This window comes from Rhinolophus hipposideros (genome assembly GCF_964194185.1).
Source record: "Rhinolophus hipposideros genome assembly, chromosome: 6".
NCBI classification, from domain to species: Eukaryota; Metazoa; Chordata; class Mammalia; order Chiroptera; family Rhinolophidae; genus Rhinolophus; species Rhinolophus hipposideros.
Window position 1 is genome coordinate 29,725,555 of NC_138052.1, and position 22,790 is coordinate 29,748,344.

Here is a 22,790-nt window from a genome sequence, read left to right on the forward strand (position 1 = left end):
AAAGTTGTTTTCTTAATTTAAAAATTCACGCAAAGAATAGAATCAAGACAGAGAAAGGAAAGGTTGTGCTGAAAATGACAAGTGAATAACGAAGGAAAATTAATTTCATACATAACTGTTTAGGATTTATTATATGCAAAGTACTATATTGTTTAAAAGCTGCAAATTTTTTTAAAAAGTTGCAAAGTTTTACAAGACAATAATTCTTACCTTCAAGCAGTTTACAACACATTGCAAATATTACATTCTTTATAGAAATAGATGATAAAGTTTTTAGTCATTTCAAAGTGCAATATTATTTAACTATTCTTTTGAGATACTGTTCTTAAATCTCAACCTTAAGAAAATATATTTCACATCTAAAAGTAGCTTTGCTTGTTCAGATTTGAAGGGGTGGGTTAATTTACATTTAATCTTGATTTTGACTAATGCAATATTGTAAATTAACATTTTTTTCTTTCCTCATTTGTCTTAGTATACTGCATAGAGAGACTAGCAGATTTTTTGACCAGCTTCAGATATCTTAATATTACTAATTTTTAAAATAACCAACATTTTAGACAGTTTTCCAAGAGAAATTCCTGATTTTTAATTTTTCCAGTTTCTCTTCCCTTTCTTAAATTGCTATAAAATATTTGCAAGCATAAAAGTTTCAGGATAGGTAGAACTATGTTTTATCAGCTAGCTTAGGTCCTCACAAGGATTTATTTTTTTTAGTTAGGGTCACTTCCAAAGGTAAGAAAGGGATTCAGACTTCAGGAATTCAAAGATTTTATTTTGACGCTAAAGTTAGTAATAACGAAATTTTCATTGTAACTATTGAGCTTGAGTATCAGAAGTTTAAATGGATTGTTAGTCTGTTTTCTTTATCTTCACATCTTATTTGTTCCTCTTCTCCCATCCCCCTCTCCCATTTCTACCCACCCTACCCCCATAGTTTTGCAGTTTGTTAATTTGCCTCTAGCTGTGAGAGTTGCATTGTAGGATGTGTATAGTCCTGGACAGCTTATGTCAGCTTTCAAGGAGGGAAGATTTGTCCTCAGAGTAGTTTTAGTGGTTTATGTGAACTTCCACCTGACTCCTCACTATGACCTGGAAAGTTTAAAATAGGACCTCTCTCTCCCACCCCACCTCAGTACAGCCCCCAGATCTGTCTTCACAAACACAAAAATTGCATGTAGTCAGCATTGCTTCAATAAAGCTTTTGTAATAAAACTTTTTTTAAAAACTTTTGTAATAAGGACCTACCTGGTTGATGAAGAAATGCTGGGTCATATATTTGTTGTGACTTTTAGATAATCCTTACTACTACGTTAGGTGTTCTTCATTAAAATATGTGAACTTGGTCTAGGCTGTTTAAAAAATTCATGGCTTCCCAAGAATACATCATCTTAGCCCACTTTGAGAAATGCTGCGTTAAAAGCAGAAGGATTGTTTTACAAAGGCAGGGAGAAGCACAAAAATCATGTTTATACTCTCTTGTGAGACAGTCATCCAGAAGATTTAGAATGTGTTTCTATTAGACTTTTCATGGTTTGTCAATGAAACAACAATACAAAGTTACCAAAGCCTTGTAAAGATGCACGTGCAGTCAAGAATATCTCTGTGGACCCAAGTTTAAGAAACAGTGATGTAGAGCTTTAGAATTACACCACTGTAAAGTCTAGGGGTGAGACCTGGAGTGTGTTTTTGATGGATTTCTATTGGAGTATGAGAGGGAAAGGTGATAAGCGATCAACCTGGCAGACCACCAGGTAGGAACCACATGCCTGAAAGGTGAAGGAAGAAAGAAGGGACGCATAGGACCTTTGAAAACAATCAGCCTTCCAAGGATTGTGACTAGTGTTTTCAGAAAGGTACCTGGATTTATCTGAGGAATAAAGCAAACTGGTAAATCCAAGATAGGTAATGAGCCAGAAAGAAAGAAGATAGTCTGAAAAGTTTGGGCTTTAATGAAAAAAAGATTGCCGGTTATATACACAAAATATTTAGAGATGTAAATCTGTTGCTAATGTATAGAATGACATTTGCATATATAAAAGGGAAAATTCTGTAATATATATACTTATCTATTAGAATGTGTTACCCAGGGAGTTTTGCAAAACTTTTTACTTGGGAAAGCAACACTTCCCATCCGTCTGGAATAGTGAAATACTGCAATCTTCACCAAACATTCAATTTGTGGTTATTTTTAAACTGATAGGACTTGGAGGGGTAGGGTAGGGTAGATTTATAACCGGCATGAATTTCACTTCTAAGCGAGCAACTTAAGGGGAACTAGTAGAAATAATTTAGGTTGGCCCTAACCAACAGGAACAGATAAAGCTTTTTTGTACATTCCCATTTCCTCTTTGTGCCACTGCCACCCACCCAAAGCTGGGCCCCAATCCTGTATCTCATTCCTAAACAGTTTTCTTCATGCTGTAACTGTTAGCTTTTCCTGGTGTTTTAATGCTGTCTCGATGATTGAAAGTGAATGTAAGAAAGAATCTCTTACGGAAGTATTAAGGTAATGTTTAAAAGGAAAAATAATCAGTAGGAAGAAGGTACTTTCAATCAAATTGCCATCCTCCACCTACCAGTAAATCAAACCTGAGAATGGTAATTAAGTACTGTGTCATTGAAACCATACTTTTCTTACCACTTGCCATTCACCCAAAATGGAAGCTAGTCAGAAAGGATGTTTTTTGTATGTGTTCCAGTTCTGTGTCACGGTTACTAATTGCTATTTTTGTCTAAATAATAGTTGAAATAATACAAAACAATGCTCTAGAAAATTCTGAATGCGTAATATCAGCTGGTTTCAGGCACAAACATCTTTTAGTAAAGGAAAGGCTAGATAAAAAGAATGGCTATATCATGCTGATGTGGAGATGAGGGGAAAGAGAAAAAAATGAATGCAATTTTTTTTTTTTTTTAAGATTTTATTGGGGAAGGGGAACAGGACTTTATTGGGGAACAGTGTGTACTTTTTTTTTTTTTTTCCCAAGTCAAGTTGTTCTTTCGATCTTAGTTGTGGAGGGTGCCGTTCAGCTTCAAGTTGTTGTGTTTTCAGTCTTAGTTGTGGAGGACGCAGCTCAGCTCAAGGTCCAGTTACCGTTTCTAGTTGCAGAGGGCACAGCCCACCATCCCTTGCAACCTTGTGATTGAGAGGACGCGCTCCAACCAACTGAGCCATCTGCAAGCTCAGCTCAAGGTGCCGTGTTCAATCCCAGTTGCAGGGGGCACTGCCCACCATCCCTTGTGGGACTCGAGGAATCAAACTGGCAACCTTGTGGATGAGAGCCCACTGACTCATGTGGGAATCGAACTGGCAGCCTACGGACTTAGGAGCGTGGAGCTCTAACCGCCTGAGCTACCGGGCCAGCCCCGAATGTGATTTTTTTAAAGCATATTTATATTAATAGAATTAAATTAAGTTAATATCAGTGATTCTCAACCAGTAATGGAATTAGGGATGAGATTTTTTTGGTATCGAAGTCAGCCTAACTTTTATTTTATTTTTTTATTTTTTATTTTATTTTTTTTATTAGTTTCAGGTGTACAAGACAAGATAATACTTAGACGCCCACCATCTACATCCCTCATACTGTGAACCCCCCTCCCCCCACCCACCATCCCTCCCACCTCACACCCAGCCATCACATCACACACATAAAATTATAGTTGGCATTCATTAATGTTTAGCCTCTGGTGCACAACGCCACGATCAGGCATCCACACCATCCCTGAGGTGGTCTCCCAAATAGGACGCATGCCCATCGGATACCCAACAAAACCCCTACAACATTATTGGATAAGTTCCCCAAATTAATTTAGCCTAACTTTTAAAAGGTTAGGAAACATTGACCATTAATTTGAATAATTTGGATTGAGCCTTGGTTGGCATTTTATGAGTTTTCTATGGGAAGAAGTTGGGGTTCCTGAGCAAACTAATGGTCTCAACAAGACCAGGGTGATAAGTAGTCATATGCCCCCGGACAGACAGTTTTTATTAGCATCCCTTTTTGTCTACATAAGTGATCATCTGTTCATAAAAGCAAATAGAACGCCTACAATTGGCAACACTTATTAGCCATGGACTACCAACCAAAAGTTTTTTTCATTTAAAAAAAGTACAATTTGGTTTTTTCTACTAAGTTAGATACATACTTAATTCTAAATTAGTAAGATTTTATGATTGTCTGACTTCCAAGATTTGGGAAAATGAAAAACTTCTCGTTTTTCTCTCAATTTTAAAATAGCCACTAAGAGTATGTTCTCTTTATTTGATTTATTCCTCACTTAAGTTAACCCGTGACCCTCACCTTTCTAGCACATCTAAACCTTATCTCTGGACAAGCATAGTGCTGGATGGGAAAGAGTAGACCGTGTTAACGTCAGATTCCAAGTCTATTTCTTTTGCATTGATACACACCCTTACAATACTTACTACTCAAACAGATTTATTTGGGTTTAATTTTTCCGTCCTGCCTTTGTATCTAAACTGTTTTTCACCTCTTTCCCAAGGTTTTCAAACATGAATTTTCAAACAAAATTCATGAATACTTCACATTTACATTTGATTTTGAAGATTATAAATTGAGAATTAAAATTCTTTTTTTCATTTAAAAGTAGAACACTTGCAGTGAATTTAACGTGTAAAGAAAGACATTTGATTTTGTTGGTAATTAAGATAACTAATGTGTGCTTCAAAAATACAGGTAACAGTGAAATTTTAGAGTGAGCACTATCATAACCCCAGGTTTTTAATCTTCTAAAAGTAAAATTGGTACCTAAGAACTGTTTTCCCCTCATTGTCTAATACAAATTTTAATGAGAATGGTGTGAAACAGAAATAGGGGCATATCTAAAACTGTCCGTCTCTGAGGCCCATCTCCCCCTTTTATAGACAATAGACTCTAGTTTACCATTAAAAAAATCTTTTTTAGTTTCCCATTTGTGATCCTACTAAACAAAACTCTTTGAGGGGTAGGTAAATAAGCTAGGTTAAGGGTGTAGTCTATCTAAACTCTTTCAGGTCATATTGATTATATGCTCAATTGCATTTAAAGGTTGTTTCATATATTAGTTGGTATTTCTTCACATGTGTCCTTTCTTTTCTCTCCAGCTACCCTGTAGGACTTTATAGTAAAGACCATCTTCTTAATTTGTTTTTCCCTGTAGTCCTCTTAACTCTTAATGCAGCACTCTGCATCATAGTACACAGTAAATACTTGTTCACTGAATGAAATAGTTGGGAAAGAGGAAAGAAAGCAATAAAGAAAAATAGAGCAGAATGATTCAGTAGTACATGTATTCTGATGTGATTTAATATTTCTTGACTCTAATGGCATACTAACTTCTGTGGAAATAGCTTTATGTCCTCTAAATCATTTTACCGTGATCTACTTAAGTAACAAAGTTTGTTTATATTTCTTTGAGAAAAATGTTTCCTGTGATAACTTTTTCTTACACAATATTTTAAACAAAGTTTTAGATGTTTTGTTTTTATTTGCAGTTACTTTTAACACAGTTGGTTGCACCGTAATTGCTTATGTCTGAGGATACATTGTATCTTTAATTTTCTGAACACCTCTCTGATTTCTAGCCCATATTTTTATAGATGGGACTTATTTTAGGCATCTAATCTCTTGGCTTAAACATGGTTTATGGTTATGTTAGATGAACGTCTTTGTCTTCCACTCTGATTTATAATCAGAGAAAAGGTATTTCCACTTCAGTGTCATAGATAGAAACCAGCAGTCAGAATCATTTACATTCTTGCAGATAGTCCTGCTTTCTTACTAACCCTATAACATAAGCATTATTATTTGCACTAGTAAATCAAACTTTTTCTCATTATATAGCTTCCATAATGTAGAGAATTCAGAGTGATCTCAAAGATACTAAGTCTAAACAAATGGTAGAATTCTCATGTAAGAACTATGTTATACAGTAAAAACAACATACAGGAGCTTTTTTAGCATAAAATCATGGATATTAGCATAAGCAACTGTTTGGCTGAAAGATTTGTTATTTTTATTGGGTTCTTTGCTGACAATGTATATTGTGATTTGTACTTGCTTTTCATCTTAATTATGGAATAATTGTATGTTTGTGTTCTATTTCTGTTGTTAAAAGTACTTTAAAACACACTTGTTTCTGAAATGAATGTCCTTTATCAGTAACAGGGGGTATCACAGAAGAGCAGTTCCAGACACATCAACAGCAGTTAGTTCAAATGCAAAGGCAGCAACTTGCTCAGCTTCAGCAGAAACAGCAATCTCAGCATTCCTCGCAGCAGACACATCCAAAAGCACAGGTTAGCGGGGGCTTGTCATCATGCCTACGTCTCCCTTTCTCTCCTAATTATGTAGTTTTGTTCAATTTTAGTAAAGTCACAGACAGTAACTTTGATATTGCCACTCTTAATTTTGGAGATGAAACCTAAGTGTCTTTTTAGTTAATTTACATAATTTTTAAGTGACTCGTTTATATTTTATGAGAGGAGCACTAAAGCAAAACATGGTGTTTTAATTTAGGAAAAATTTAGTCACTCAGTGTTTTAATTTAGGAAAAAGGTAACTACTTTTTTTTTGAAAGGTTATTGAGAATTCATAAAAGTAATTATATACTCTTAGAATGGTCATCCCCCACCCTACTCCCCCCAAAATATTTTTTTCAAGGATATAACTTTGCTCACCCCTTCCTTAACTGTATGTTTAAGAGCAATGTGGATGTCCTCCGTGAGCTGAAAGGTAATTCTCTTGAATTGTGCAACCAATCTAAACAACATAGCCCCCTTGCCTCCTTGAATCACATTTCCCTGAAGAAAAGAAATGCCACGAGGTGAGGTTTTTCCATAAACACCACTAAATGAAGACACTGTGGATAAGAATAAAAATACCTTATGAAACTGTAACTGCCAGAGAAGGAAACCGCTTCAGTACCTCGGTAGAGCTCTGTAAGGCTCGTTTGGACCTCTGCCCTCCAGAACTGTAGGAGAATACATTTCTGTTGAATAAGCCACTAAAAACAAAACTGTAATTGAAAAGAGTGTTTCACGTTTGAGCCATCTGAAGAAAATAAACCTAGTGTTTTAGGTCTTTAAGTTTTGTTGCTTCGTAATTCTAAAAGTAATTCTAAAATAATAACTGAGATCAGCTCAGTTCCGTTGAGCTCTCAGGACGGCACGTGCCCGTGGTAGTTCATCTCATTCCCAAAGGGTCAATACCCTCATCTTGGAGATCCGAGTCCAGCAACAGGAAAATCTCAGGGACCCTGGGACCCTCACCACTCCAGGGTGGGCTTGGGACTGGCCCACATTCTGCGCTGTTGGCGAGACCTAACCAATGTTAACACAGAATCAAGAGCAACCGCTATTACTTGCCTTCATTTGCTTCTGTGAGTCCCTTGGGTAACCAGCCTAAAGTGTGTGTGGCCTCTACTGCAAACTTAGGCCAAAACATACGTTTTACACTGTGACAAAAACGACTTTTAGTCATCTCTGTGATTTCGTTCATTTTGCCCGTGGTATCGAGATTATCGAGTAATGTTTAAGGCATTCATTAACACTTACTGGAAAAATTAATAGAGCATTAAAGGTTGGGTGTTTTAATCCCCCAATTCTTAGAAATAGTTTCTTGCTTCCCAGTTTTCAGTCACTTCCCTGCTTCATATGCCAAGAATAGTCTATGGAGTCCTCCTCAAGGACTCCATAGACTATGTCTCCATGTTTAACTGATCAAAATGAAAATGACAACAGTCTCTTGGGTTTGCCAGTTTCTTAATATGTTCATGGAATCACATCTAAAATACTGAGACTCTAATTCTGTCCGTGTTCCAGGGCTCAAGCGCCTCTGACTGTATGTCTAAAACCCTTGACTCAGCCAGCGCCCACTTTGCTGCATCTGCAGTAGTCAGTGCGCCTGTTCCAGGTCGCAGTGAGGCCGCCAAGGAGCAGAACACTGGCCACAACAACATAAACGGTGTTGTCCAGCCTTCAGGTGAGCCTGTGCGCGCATGCGGGAGGGACTAGCTCGAAGTTGTAACGCACTGATTTCAGGTATGGGTTTTGTTTTTTAAGTCCAAGGGGAATACTTTGTACAGGAAGTCACTCAGCGCCCTTCAGAATTTCTATGGATAGGTGTGGTGGAATAGCTGCATGTTGTCAGAATTCACATAGGGCCTGCCTTCTCTTTCTTCCTGCACCCACTGTTTACCTACCCGTGGAACTGTCCACCCTGTCTCTTTTCACCCATGGACTGCCAGTTGCCGCACATCTTAGGAAATGCATCAAGCTAATGGCCATCACCATTGAAGTATCCATGCATTGATAAGAAGGCGAAATATAATCTGGGATGGTCTGTCAATAAGCTTGAAATCAGGCCCACCTTCCCGCTCTTCCATACTCATAGGCCTGCTTTCTCTGACCCCTCCTGTTGAAATACAGTATGACTGAAACCCTGTGAGCTTCTCACTGCCCTGAGTCCTCCAAGACTTGCTGTTCCTGTCGCCCCCTAACTACTGTCAGACCTTAGGATTTGCCACTTAGCTTACATGTACTCACGATCCTGGTTGCCTCTCCTTGCTGATGCTCTTACATGTATAAATTCTAATGGAAATCCAACTCTCATTTTCACCTGCCCTCAACCTCTCTGTCCTGTTACACAGTTTCCAAATACGGAGGCAGCAGAATAGTTTGTAAGGGCCCTTTTTTCTTTTCTTTCTTTTTTTTTAAAGATTTTATTGGGGAAGGAAGGGGAACAGCAGTTTATTGGGGAACAGTGTGTACTTCTGGGACTTTTCCAAGTCAAGTTATTGTACTTTCAGTCTTAGTTGTGGAGGGTGCAGCTCAGCTCCAGGTCCAGTTGCCATTGCTAGTTGCAGGGGGCGCAGCCCACCATCCCTTGCAGGAGTCAAACTGGCAACCTTGTGGTTGACAAGACACGCTCCAACCAACTGAGCCATCCGGGAGCTCAGCCGCAGCTCAGCTCAAGGTGCCGTGTTCAATCTTAGTTGCAGGGGGCGGAGCCCACCATCCCTTGCGGGACTCGAGGAATTGAACTGGCAACCTTGTGGTTGAGAGCCCACTGGCCCATGTGGGAATCGAACCAGCAGCCTTCGGCGTTAGGAGCACTGAGCTCCAACCACCTGAGCCACCGGGCCAGCCCCGCAAAGCCCTTTAATGCAGGCCAGTAGAAATAGGGTGTCTGTCTTTGGGGTTATAACAGGTGAGTATGTTGTACTTGCTGATCAGAAGCTGTCTTTGGAGAGGCTGTTCCAGGGAAAGTTAACTTGGCATTTAATTAGAATACAAATGTTTGCATTTATTTGTATTATTAAACTCCTAATTCTTTAAGAGTGTAATTAACGTCTTGTGATATGAATTGAATGATTTTTTGTTTCTCCTTCAGGAACCTCGAAAACATTGTACTCCACCAATATGGCTTTATCATCCAGCCCAGGGATTTCAGCTGTACAACTTGTAAGGACAGTTGGCCACACCACTACAAACCACTTAATCCCAGCATTGTGCACGAGCAGCCCTCAAACACTTCCCATGAACAATTCTTGCCTGACAAACGCAGTGCACCTCAATAACGTCAGTGTTGTTTCTCCAGTCAACGTGCACATCAACACACGGACTTCAGCACCATCGCCAACAGCCTTAAAACTTGCCACAGTTGCTGCCAGTATGGACAGAGTGCCAAAGGTTACTCCCAGCAGTGCCATCAGCAGCATAGCAAGGTGTGTGTGTGTGTGTGTGTGTGTGTGTGTGTGTGTGTGCGCGCGCGCACGCACACATGTGCTTGATTCAAACATTGTTCTGTCCCTTTCTGCTGGTTGTCCTGTGGGAGGAAAAAGACGTTTTTGTTTTTTATAATGCTCAAGCAGTAGATGTCTGTTGATTGACTTGCTTTTCAACAGATAATTGAGTATCTGCTTAGTGTAAAGCTCAGTGACTTAAATTTTTTGTTTGAGGTCACTCGTAGGGTGTTTAAATGCCAATCAGGATTGTAAAAAACCCAAAGAAAAGTCCACGTCAAATAGGGAACCATCAAACCCCCCAAAAAAGCAGCGTATTTTAGAAGCTTCAGTTACTCTTATATTACTTTTTGGTTGTTTAGACAGTCTGGAAGTTTGAGTTGTTATTATTAACTTCCATGTCAGAGGTTTAATTTTCAAGTCAATGTTTGTGTTTTCTTCAACATTAAACACAAAAGGAAAGTAAATTATCCTATGTGTGCATTAAAATTTAGAATATTCTGTATTAACTAAATCTGATATAATGTATTTCAGAGTATTTTTTATATTTCTTTCTATAAGACTAATATATGAGAACAGTGAATCAGAAAAAAATTATTTGCATGGATTCATAATTACATGACCTTAAAGCTGTAAAATTAAACTGTGGTGGAAAGTTATTAAGTAGTATTATGCTCTTAATGACTACTGTTTTTGACCATCATAATCTCCATCTATTGTAAAAAACTTAGATTGTCCTGTGTTATATATTTCATAAGTAATTTATCACTGGCTTATACTGAAATACGTTAAATTACTTTCTGTCCTAAGTAAATAGTTATAATCAAGGAATTAATAATTAATAGGACTTCTTAGCTGAAGGAAACTTTTTCTCATTCCTGTATAGAAATTGTAAAAATGGTATATGTTCTTGGGAAGTACATGTTTAGTTGCATAAAAGCATATCTATAAATACTAAGTGATAACATATTCTAGAGAATGTTAATGTTTATTTTACTCTTTGCCTTATTATAGAGAGAACCATGAACCAGAAAGATTGGGTTTAAATGGAATAGCAGAGACCACAGTAGCTATGGAAGTGACATAACCTAAAACATGTGGCTTTGAGCTGTGCTGGTGGTGTGCAGTCATTCATATTCCAGCCGAATGCGAAAGGCGACGCTCTGTGGATCACAGAGCATAACAATGGACCCAAATGGACTACAGCATATCAGATGTGTAATCGATATATGATGTATATTTTGTAAAATTGGGGAAATCACTACCTTGTAAAATAGTTTATTTGTATCATCAATATTATTTCTGTTACTTGAATAGTAGATATTCATCATCATGCTTTTGCACTTGAATTTGCAACTGAATGGATTTTAAAAAATAATTCTTTAATGGGATCATGAGCATGAAATGGGATCCTGCATCACTTGTTTTAACTATTTATTTTGCCATGTTTACATTTTGTATCTTGTAAAAATAAATCCAACTTTGTGTCTAAAAAGTTAAAGATTCATAGCTAGGAAATGAAATTCTTGTAATTTTTTTCTAAAGGAGCTGTAAAGTTTTCACTTGGTTCATTTTGTTTCACAATTTGACTAGATGGACTTTTTGGTAAATACTTTAGTGGCATTTCACTGTCAAATATGAAGTTCAAGGCAAAATAGTATTTTCTATTACTGTGCAGGGGAAAGGGATGGATCGATACATGCAAATTTAATGTAGTAACTCACTTTTCCATATATTTTGAATGTATATTTCTATTTATAATACCAGTTTATAAAAAATAATTACACAGAAAAAATGGACTAGGAAAAATTATGCATCTAGCACATTTAAACTGTGCAGATAAGAAAATTTTTCAAGGATTACATTTTATCTGAAGACTGCATATTTTAACTGGCTTTAAAACTGTAACACACCACATAAAGGATATTTTACCAGGTATGTATTGCATTATATCATTGCAATAATTATTGGAAGTCTAGATATCGAGCCATCCCAGGTGTTGGGGGGTGGGGAGGGTTGTGGCAAGATTGTCTTTTCAATTTTGGAGAGTTTTCCTGTGGCTACAAGGCAAGTAACGGGTTGGAAAAAGTCTGACTGTAAGCGTTGGACACCTTCATAGTGTAGTGTTTTAGTGACTTTTTTTATACGGTTCTTGTAAATTAGATACGTGTAGTGGTGTTTCAGAATGTTTGTTTATGCACTAGTTCAGACAACTTTCCCTGTTACTTGTTCTTGATAAGTGAAAACTGCAGGGAAATAAAAATACATATCAAAACATGGACATGCTGCATATGTGTTTATTTCACAATGTGCACACAGTATAAATAAAAATTTAAGGGAGATGATAGCACTTAACAGCACTTTCCATTTTCACAGTGCTTTCCAAGCATTAATGAAAAGAATTATAAGAAGCTCACCTGTGAGCACTATTGGGTTTCAAATAATCCAATATAAACTACCTTTGATATGAAAAGTTCTTGAAATATTTTATGGAATGTAGGTAATTTGCAGTAGAGCATTCATTGAAATCTCATAAATGAGCCTCATTTTATAAATAAAAGTTTAGAGTAGAATTATATTGCAAGGGAGTTTTGTCAAGTAAGTACTGAGAAATGTAAATATTTTTAATGAATATGATGAAAACCATTTCAAACTTACATAGTTTTATACTTTACATTTTTTATATCTGCAGTCCTGAAAGTTGTAAACTGATATGTCAGTTAAATTAATGGGCCAAGATTTCTGCTGAGAGTGATTTTTATTCAGGTCCTAAATGTATAAAGCAATTTATGGGCAAAACCATAGAAAAAAATAAATTTCATTTCTTCATTGGTTGTGACCTGATAGGATCCATGCTCGTTTCTGCCATACTACCTCTGGAGTTCCTCATTGCTGATGATATAAAGGAAATAATTTTGATTCGATATATGTATTATGACTGTGTTCATTCTGCTTATATAGTTGGGTGTATCTCCTTGCCATTAAGAACTTAAACCAACTTTAGTGCCATTTTCAGAGAAAGCTTTTTTTCCATTTTACTGAAGCAAAGCATGAAGTGAATTTGCCTTGTGTGATATACATGTTATAAAAAATTTAAGTAAAACAAAAGTATTCATCCATTTGTACAGTTTCTGGAGATGTGGCAAACCCAGAATTTATCAAAGACTGATAACCAATTTATTTGTTCTTTTTGAAGTAAAGTAGAAAAATAAGCCTGCCTTATTTGGGTGGTTGTAACTGTTGCATGGATGGCATCTCAGTTACTTGCACACACGTTTTGCCAGTGCTTTTCAAAAACTTACGTGACAGGTATTTATTTTCACCTTATTAAATTGAAGAATGGTTTATTTTTGCGTGGGCAATACCACTATCTCTTGGTTTTCTGAAGAAACTAGAGTTGGTACTTGCGGTTCAGTAAGCTCTACAGTCCTCGGAGAATGAGTTTCTCGATGGGGTGAGTAGCAGGTTTGTATATTGTTTTAAACAAAGGGGTAACTGTGCTGGGATATCTTGTAATTCAGCACAGATAAAAATATTCATAAACTGAAGTCTTCTGCCTTCCTAAAGAGAGTACCCTTTTTCCTAGATCATCGTTTTTCAAGACCATCATTATGACCAATTACCATAATGCAAGTATGTTTCAGGATGTGTCACATATCTTTCTTTTGCAAAAGACCAAGGGAAAAGTAAAAATATCTGGAGGGTACATTTAAAAAATACACATTCTTTTTAAAAATAGGATATACAATGTTTGCAACTATGCTTAGTGTTTTTTATTACCAAGTTTGTTTGGGTGGGGGGGGAGAGACTATAGAGGACTACCATTTCAGAAACTTCTCCCTAGTACCTTGTTTCCCCGAAAATAAGACCTAGCCGGACTATGAGCTCTAATGCGTCTTTTGGAGCAAAAATTAATATAAGACTCGGTCATATATAAGGCCCAGTATTAAATATTATTATATAAGACTGGGTATTATATTATACTTGGTCTTATATTAAGAACAGGTCATACTATTTTTTGCTCCAAAAGATGCATTAGAGCTGGTCCTGCTAGGTCTGATTTTGGGGGAAACACTCTATATACAGCTGTATGTGAGTACAATGCTATATGTGTTTTGAACAAATTTTGTTGATCAGTAATAGTATAGACTGAAATGTTTTGTTGTCCCTTGACTGATTTGGCAAATTAAATTTCAAAAGGTTAAAGGTATCTCAGGTAACTGAATATTTTATTCTGTAAGATGAGATATTTTTAATCATTAACCACAATGTAATAATCTTGTGTCATGGAGCATGTAAAGTTCTTTCTCAGTGACTTTTTCATTTCATTCAGTGCTGTTGTTTTTCCCATTTACACGTCAGGAAAATTATGTTTGGAGAAGTTAGATAACTTGCCCTATGTCGTGTAGCTGGTAGTTAACTGAACCAGGAATTAAGCTTAGGTAGTCAATACTCTTAAACCACTGCATCCATCTATAATGTGAAAAAAGTGCTCTTCAAAGAAATACTATATTTTTTGGTCCACTTATTGGCAACACCTATAGCAGAATTTTATATTTCTTTTGGAAAACAGCCTCCCCCACTCTTACACCACCAGACAATTAATGTTTGTTTTTTGCTTCTCAGACTGAGTGCATTAGATGCAACTGTGGCTTCTAGCCAGCATCCACCCAGCAAACCCAAACCAATCAGTTTATCCTCTGTCTGACCTGGCCGGTAAGTGCGAAGCTCTCAATCAGCAGGAGGCATTGGGAACTGGGTGTGGGCCAGAACCTGCCTGTGTCAGCCCTTTCTGGACCTTCGTTTCCCCATCTGTAAGAAAAGCAAGTTCCTGAAATTCCAGAAAAGCCTGGTGGAGGAATATGTGTGGCCTATAGGTCCCTGGTTTGTCACCAAGGACGTAAATGAAGAGGGATCTAAGACTGAGCAATTAGTCTAGAGCTTTTCCATAGTCACTAATGCCCTGAAGACTGGCTGCAGTATGGACAGTTGTATTATGTAATGCAGCGGAGATTGTGTAACACCACCGTTTCCCGGAAAAGAAGACCTAGCCGGGCCACCAGCTCTCATGCGTCTTTTGGAGCAAAAATTAATATTAAGACCCGGTCTTATATTAAAATAAGACCGGGTATAATATAATGTAATATAATACCTGATCTTATAGTAAAATAAGATCTTATAGTAAAATTATATTAATTTTTGTTCCCAAAGACGCATGAGAGCTGATGGGCTGGCTAGTTATTGTTTTTGGGGAAACACGGTAATATTCCTTACCAACTTCAGTGACCACAAGTCTCGAAAGGGCACAGAATTATATTTTTCAGAGGAGACATCATTTGGAAAACAAGACAGCACAGTGCAGTAAAATAGAATTTGTTGAGCAGGTTTTAATATTTTCTGTGCTCTTTAATTGGCTGGTGATTTTGTCATCTTTATATCTCTGAAATTGTGTCATAGGACAAATGAGAGAAATCAGATGACCTCCAACATCTCATCTGGTGCTATAGAAATCAACTCTCCCACTTCCCCTCTACCTACCTCCCTGAGTGGCTCCCTTGCTTTTCAGAAAAATCACCTTCTCTGCTGTTGTCAGTAACTGTTGGCTTACCAGCGCCATTCAAAAGGATCGGTAACAAATCAGACCTTTCTACCATGCCGCCTCCTTTTCCTGTTGTCTGAAGGAGGACTTTCTTATTTCAAACATATGGGCTAAAGCTTTGTGGCTGTAGCTTATTGCAAAGCTTGAAATGTTAGCACAGAGAAGAGGGAGGTGACTAGGCCACAGAATTTTAGGCTTGGGCTGTCTTGAAATGGGATCTTTTATGTCATACCCATCTTAAGGGTTCTGTGTGTATGTAAAGGTGTTTTGTTATTCTCATGAAATCTCCCTTGTCATACATGGGTGGTGTATTCGAACAAGACCCCAGCTCTGGCCGACTGAGGCAGGTCAAGAAGATGATAAAATCTCTCTGAACATTGACACTGCCTCATAGTGAACACCTGTTATCGTCAGGCAAGCCCAGGATTCTGCAGTTACCGTTTGCTGCTAGAACAAAAGAGACTGCCTCTGATCACAAAAAGAAAATTATTTCACCTTCTGTATGCAGGCTGCTGATCTGATCAACAGCACATTCTAGAGCCATGACATTTCCCATTTGCCAGTGTTGCCAACCTTTACCATTAGTGTAGAGGTTACCATTTACCAATAGAATACTGTTCCTCTGCTCAGTCCCAGGGCCCAAGGGTCGTGGGCACACAGCTTCTGCCTCACTAATGCCTGTCTCTTACCTGCTCTTCTCACTGCCATGAGTAGGTTTTGGTCAGTGGCAAGTGAGTCCAAGGAGGAAATGCCAAGATGCAGGGTTTCAGCTTTTAGCATAAGATGTTATTAGTTATCTACTGCTGAATAACACATTGTTAAACAGCACATAATGCCGGTTAGGAGTCTGGCAAGGGCTGAAATCAGGGTGGCAGCTGCTCTTTGTTCTCGTCTGAGGTTCAAGTCAGGAAGGATTCACTTCCAGCTCTCTCAGATTGTAGACAGACTTCCTCAGGGCTGTAGATTCACAGCAATTTGCTTCTTCGAAGGTTTATGCTGCTTGTGTGAGGTCTTGTTTCAGGGAAGGTGTCAGCCTCTGAAGGGCTCTTCTTATATAGGTGAGGCCCCTGCAGCCTAATCTTTGACTAACTCAATCAACTGATTAAAGGCCTTCATCACATGTGTAAAATCCTTTCACTTGTGCCACATTCAGTTAGAAGTAAGTCGCAGGCCTTGCCCACACTCTCAGGGAGGGAAGACACGCATGGATATTAGGAGACAGGGCTTCGCCAGGGTGTGTCTGCCACACCTGTGTAATTGGGTTAACTCCATCCCATTACCATTTTAAAGATTCAATTTAAGGTATTCTCTAGTACAAACACTGTGCCAGTCTGTAAATTATAAATTCCACAGTCTTGGATGTTTGGCCAGTCAGGTCCGTTCTGGAGATAAGCCTGCCCATCATCAGCATGAAAGCCTTGTGGAAACTGGAATGGATGAGATCAGCTAGAGAGAATAGACTGGAAAGAAAGCTGCTGTGAACAGCAGAACCTCAGAATCTATGTTGGCTGTGGCCAGGGAGGGGGCAGCCTGCTAGGCAGAAGAGACTGAGGAGCAACTGGGGAGAAGGATGTGATAACCCAGGGGCTTCAAGTTCCTCTGGGAGAACTGCAGAGGCAGTGCGCAAGTGCGTGGAGATGAGTGTGTTAGATTGGTAAGGACAGAAGGCCGGAATTCTCATCCCATCCAGTCCTTCAGCCATCAGAGGCACTTAGGAGAGCTTGTAAAAGTACAGAAGTGCGAGGCTCATCCCAGGCTGGTTGAACCTCCAAAAGGGTTCGGGACACCAGTTTTTTTGTTTTAGTTCTTTTTTTGTTTGGTTGATTGATTGGATTTTTGTTTGTAAGCTCATCAGATGGTGTTTGTTGATTGCAGCTAAGGTTGGGAATGATTGGTGTACATTTTCTGTTTACTGGTCGTGACAATGGACCAACTTTACTGGAGAACGCCTCTCACTGAGCAAACTCATGGCCACTAGAAATAGTGTGGATTATTAAGAATGCCTTATAACAAATGCTTTCCCCCACTCCTTGGAGGCTTTGAGACCATATGCTTCAAAAAGAAAAGTGTCTTGCAGTTCATCACGGATTAAAATTGTGGTTACTGAAATACTCTGCAGCAATTTGTAAATATACCCCATCACCTTCCCCTTGCAAGCTAAATTCCCAAAGCACCCCCAGAACGTCAACATGCTCAGAGACAGAATTGTTCCCCCTGATGGTCTAATCACTTTTCAAGTGCCCATTTGTCACCGGTGGTGGAGGCCTTCAGGCTGTCTAGACCACGGCTGTCTATACACCCGTTCCACCTGTGGTGCTTGACTGCAAGAACAGAGGTACTGCCCTTAAGAAGCTGTCGTAGGAGGATTTTGATTGCCTGACATTTATGCACCATATTGGGGCTTCTCTTTCCATGAACCTCTTTGCCTCTCTTCTCTTCCCAGCCATGGATTTGAGTGCTATCTTTCTTCCTGTTGGCTTCAAATGTCTATCTTTAGCCCAGAACTCTGCTCTGAATTCCATTCTTGCCTGCCGAATGCTTTGTTGACACCACCCCTTGAAAGTCTCAGACATGCTCATACTTACCGGGTGCAAACAGTCTCCTGCCTGCATACTCCCAGGTCTGTCTCCACCACCTCCGGCCCACCGCCCACCGAGGGTTGTGGGGAGTGAGGAGGGCAGCGCAGGGTTAAGAAAAGACAGTAACCATGAATAGAGTGCAAGCGGGCCAAGGGGCTGCAGCCTACTTAGGTGGGGAAGTAAAGGAGATAAAGCTTGTCAATCTCAAGATCTGTGAATTCCATACATCCTGATAGGAAACTGATTCAAGCCAGTCACCCTTGCCTGCAGGCAGCTGTATCTTGAGTCTCAGGATGTATGTACCTCCCCAAGGGACAAAACCTATACGCATATGAATAGATGGAGAATACATCATTGAATCTCTTCCCTTGCAGATTGTGGGAAGGAATACAGCCACAGAGGCAGAGGCTTTCCTTAGCTGGGGGAGGGGGGCTGTGCCCACCTCTGTGAACCCCGTGGGTTCTCCTGTTGGTCCCCACTCGACTGCGCCTGACTTGCGTTGTCCCCCCACCCCCACCGCCCCTTGGGGAATCTTACTTGTCACTGGCTGACCAGCCATCTTTCTGGGGCCAATCAGGGAGACAAGGTGTAAGCACAAAGGTGTAGCAAGGTCCCTGAAAGGATCCGTCTCACAGACTCTCCTTTCTTTAGGGGCAGGTACAAGGAAACAAACAGGCTGCTGCGTGGCAACACACCACCACTCGCCCCAGTCTTTACCATCTCAGATATGGCACCTCTGTGCACCTAAGAGTCAATCTGATTCCTCCCTTTCCTCACTACCACCCCCACCCATTATAATCCATCGTCAAGTCTTTTGACATGAGCTGCAAAATACCAGGGGTGCCAAAAAAATGTATACAAGTGGACACTTTGGTCAACGTTGCTCAAGCAGTAGTTCGCCATGATCAGAAGTGTCTGGACGCTGATGGTAACCACTTTGAGCACCTCTTGTAACTGCAGAAGTCAAACGTGACTTGTATTCACCTTTTGTTGTCGGTATATACTATTACCATTTTAATACAGCTTTTCCCTTTTGTAAAATGTCTATGCATTTGTTTGGCACCCTCTGTAGATACTGGGTCCATGTTTCTCCTTGTTCAGACCACTGCCATCTCTTGCACTGCAGCAGCGTGTGACACTTCTCACTTCCATTCTTTCCCATTTCCAATCAATTCACATGGTACCAAATACAATCCCTTAAAACCCAGATTATCTCAGTTGTCTGTTAAAAACTCTCCCGTCACTTCCCATTACCCTTAAAATCCACCTTCCTACCATGACTGTAAGATCCGTGGCCTTCACTGCCTTCCTCGCCAAACTCATCCTGTATTCCTTCCTCACCTCACCACACTCAGGCCACACTGGGGGATCTGGGTCCTGACTTTCACAAATGATTTCCTGCCGCAGAGCCGTTCTACATGGCCATCCCTCTGCCTAGAACACTCTGCCTGTTACCTCCTCATCTTTTAGGCCTTGAGGGGCCCGTCTTCAGAGAGGTGCTCTCTGGCTTTCCTCCTCTGTCATTCTCTGTCCCAACCCCTTCTCTGTGAGTGATAATGAAGGAAATCATTTTAATTATTTGTTTATTAGTCCCTTAATCAGCCTCATGAGCCTCGCGATGTCAGGAACTTTTCTCTGTTGTATCTCCTGCACTCAGCACAGAGCCTGGCACATGGTAGTTGCTGAAGTATTTGTTTAATACATAAGTGAACAAATAACAATTAGTGCTGTCAGAGTCAAGGAATTTCCTTTTTATTTTTTATTTTTGTTATTTTAACCCCAAACATGGTAATCACTAAACATAGTTTCATTTCTCTTGGACTTACTAATCAAACAAACTTGAAATCTAAAGTAGTTCAATTATGCTGAAAATGATTGACCTATAGCTTCAGAAACTTCGTTTTCCTTGTGAAGCTTTCTTAGGAGGTCGCTATCATCTTTCATCCATAGTGTAGCAGATGGTTGTGGGTGGGTAGTGGCAGAAAATAGGCTTCATTTTAAGAATTCCAAAAGCTATTTTTTTTGCTTACATTTATACAGAATTAGCAGTTGTGCTCAAGTATAAGAAAACCTGGGAGCAGATTGGTGGCTAGCTGCTGGTTTTGTCATTGTTCTTGGGAGCTAGAAACTTCTTCATCAATGTCTGGGGTTTGTGACTAGACTAATCAATAGTTTTCTTATGCATTATGCTCTCTGGGAGTATTTTTGTCCAAAAATTAGAGTTCAACACACTTATCAGGAATGTAGAGAATTAACAAACTTTCCACTCAAGCTATTTTGGAGATGTTGCTTCTTACCAAAGCCAAGTCGATGTCTGCCAAAAATGCAAGTAACATTTGTACCCACCTACTGATGTTTGACACCAGTTCTCTTCCAGATGTAGCTTGACTTGGGGTTCATTTTTCATCTGTAAACCAATCTGTTTGCTTTATAAAGTACTCTTCTCCCCAACCTCCATCACTGAAGGTAAAATTTGTTTCTGTGTTTATGAATGAGGAACAATGTTTTACTCAAAGCCGTGCCTTTTTCCATTTTGTCTTGGGAATAGATGGCCTAAACTTTATAACTAAAAAGAAGCCCTGATGATCTCGTCCACCTCTCTCCGTTTACATGTGAAGAAACTAGGAGCCAGGGAGCTGAAGAAGCTTGTCCAGAGTCACAGAGCTAGATGGTGCCCCGTCTCGGACTAACGCCAGAAAGGTGCCAATTCCTGTGTGACTTCCTAACACCCCTGACCGTGGTCCAACAAATGGCTTGTTTAAGTGGGTTTTAGTTCTTAGAAGTGCAAGTTTGAAAGTGTCGGGTGGCCATTTTACTAATAAACATTTAGGCGGCTTATTATATACATCATGTAGGTTAGGGACCCTTAAAAACTGTATGCCTTGAAATTAGTATTTGAAATGTCCGTTTGCATTGAGAGTAATATTTAAGATTATTACATGTAAGTAGAAATGCATTAAATTAAACAATTTCTTTCAATTGCAAGCCAACTTTTCAGAAGTTTTTCATATATTCACTAGTTCAGCCTAATTTCATTGGATTAAATTACTTATTTGCAAGTATTTAAATTAGATGTATCTTTAAAACTAGTAATGTCACTGGAAAGTAGTAAATTACTGGGGTAGTGAACTCCTGCTAATGACACTCAAGAAATCTATAAAGATTGCATGGAAATCGGGATAAGATGCCTTCTTTTGATTTTATTTACTAATTTTTCAGAATATCTGAATTTATCATTTCATGCAACTGTGGACCACTCGCTTCGTTTAAGACGCCCTTGGGCACTGTTAGGGACATAGAATTTTAAGTCACGGCCCTCTGGGGAAAAAGACATACACATGTACCAATGGGGGTGATTGGAAAAGAAATAAGCTGACCAGGGTCTTGGTTCCAACTCCTGCATCTGCCAGATGGGATGTTGGAATCCCCCTAACATGGTTCCCAAACTCCAGGGCTTCACATTACTCTTAGAATAAAAAAATCCAGCTACACAGCCCTTCTTCACTTGCTCCCTGCCCACCTCTTCAATCTGGTCCATCTCTGTCTTCTCCTGTGGCCACAGTGGCCTTGGTCCACCTGGTTGGTACCCATCAAGCTCCTCCCACAGAGCCTTTGTGCTCTGCTCTCTCTGGAATACTCTTTCTTCACATCAGCACATGACTATAGCTCCTTATGCAGTTCCCAGCAGAAATAGCTCTTCAGGGGGGCCTTCCCCAACCACCTGTTCTAAATTCTGCAGTTAAACTATTACTTCACCCAGTTTTACTTTCAACATAGCACATATTGCTCCCTGAAATTATCAGTGTAGTTGTCCATTTATTTCTTGTTGCCTGTTTCTCCTCCTGGACTGCCAGTTTCTTTAGAGCTGGAACAATGCCTGTCTTATTCCTGGCTCTGTCCTTATTACCTCCCACGGCAGCCTGGAATGTAAATAGGGGCTCAGTAAATAGTTCCTGAATAAAAAAGTAAATGAATGGTGCTAGGGTGATTACACTGGGATTTCCTGAGAGCCTTTAAAAAACAAAACAAAAAATACCCCCACTTCTGGGCTATTCCTCCAGAGATTCTGATTCATTCTACAATGAGTCAGTCGTAGGACTCTGCTTTTAAATCCTGCTCCCCTTCCTCCCCACCCAAATGTTACATATACCTAGGTTTAGGACTCAATATACTAACACCAAGAGATCTCTTGGGATCTTCCACCTCCCAACGCAGCCTGTTCCAGTTGTGACTGCTTTATTAGAAAAATCTTTCTAATGCTGAGCTACAGCCTTCATCTAATTCCTACCCATTGGGCCAAGCTCCAATCTTTAATATATCTGCAGAGTATGTCTGCATTCATTCATTCATTCATTCTCTCATTCATTCAGTAAATATTCATCGGAAGTCTATCATATACCAGACAGTGTTTCTAGGTGCAAAGTCTGAGCAACAAAAACATTGCACTAAGACGTCTTTCATGGCCATCCCCATCCACCTCTACAGATAGCCATATTTCCACATTTATTAGTCTCTGGTTTGTCCTTATAGTATTTCTCAATGCAAATACAAATAATGATGATGATGATAGTAATAATAATAATAATAATAATAATAATAATAATAGGGCTGGCCCCGTGTCTCAAGTGGTTGGAGTACCATGCTCCTAACGCCGACGTTGCCAGTTTGATTCCCACATGGGCCAGTGAGCTGCACCCACCACCGGCTGCTTGGAGGCAGCCAGTGAGAGCTGCTGTGGGCTGCCGTGAGCGGCTGACCTCAGCCAGGGGAAGTGGGGGAGAGCGCAAGGCTCAGAATACCAGCATGGGCCAGGGAGCTGTGTCCTACACAACTAGACTGAGAAACAATGGCTTGAACCGGAG

At 39.5% G+C, this 22,790-nt stretch overlaps 1 protein-coding gene across 4 annotated transcripts in view; it reads left to right on the top strand.

Annotated features, from left to right (window-relative positions):
• EPC2 (enhancer of polycomb homolog 2) overlaps positions 1 to 12,029 on the top strand; it is a 113,505-nt gene extending 101,476 nt beyond the window's left edge. For 2 of the 4 annotated variants that reach the window (XM_081052629.1, XM_081052631.1), the window contains 4 exons: positions 6,168 to 6,304; positions 7,829 to 7,988; positions 9,399 to 9,732; positions 10,765 to 12,029. In XM_081052629.1, coding sequence (XP_080908755.1) covers positions 6,168 to 6,304; positions 7,829 to 7,988; positions 9,399 to 9,732; positions 10,765 to 10,837 — 704 coding nt within the window. In that variant the 3' untranslated portion in view covers positions 10,838 to 12,029. The remainder of the gene's footprint in view (positions 1 to 6,167; positions 6,305 to 7,828; positions 7,989 to 9,398; positions 9,733 to 10,764) is intronic. The other 2 variants (XM_081052630.1, XM_081052632.1) reach the window with 1 other exon arrangement.
• The last annotated feature ends 10,761 nt before the right edge of the window (positions 12,030 to 22,790 follow it).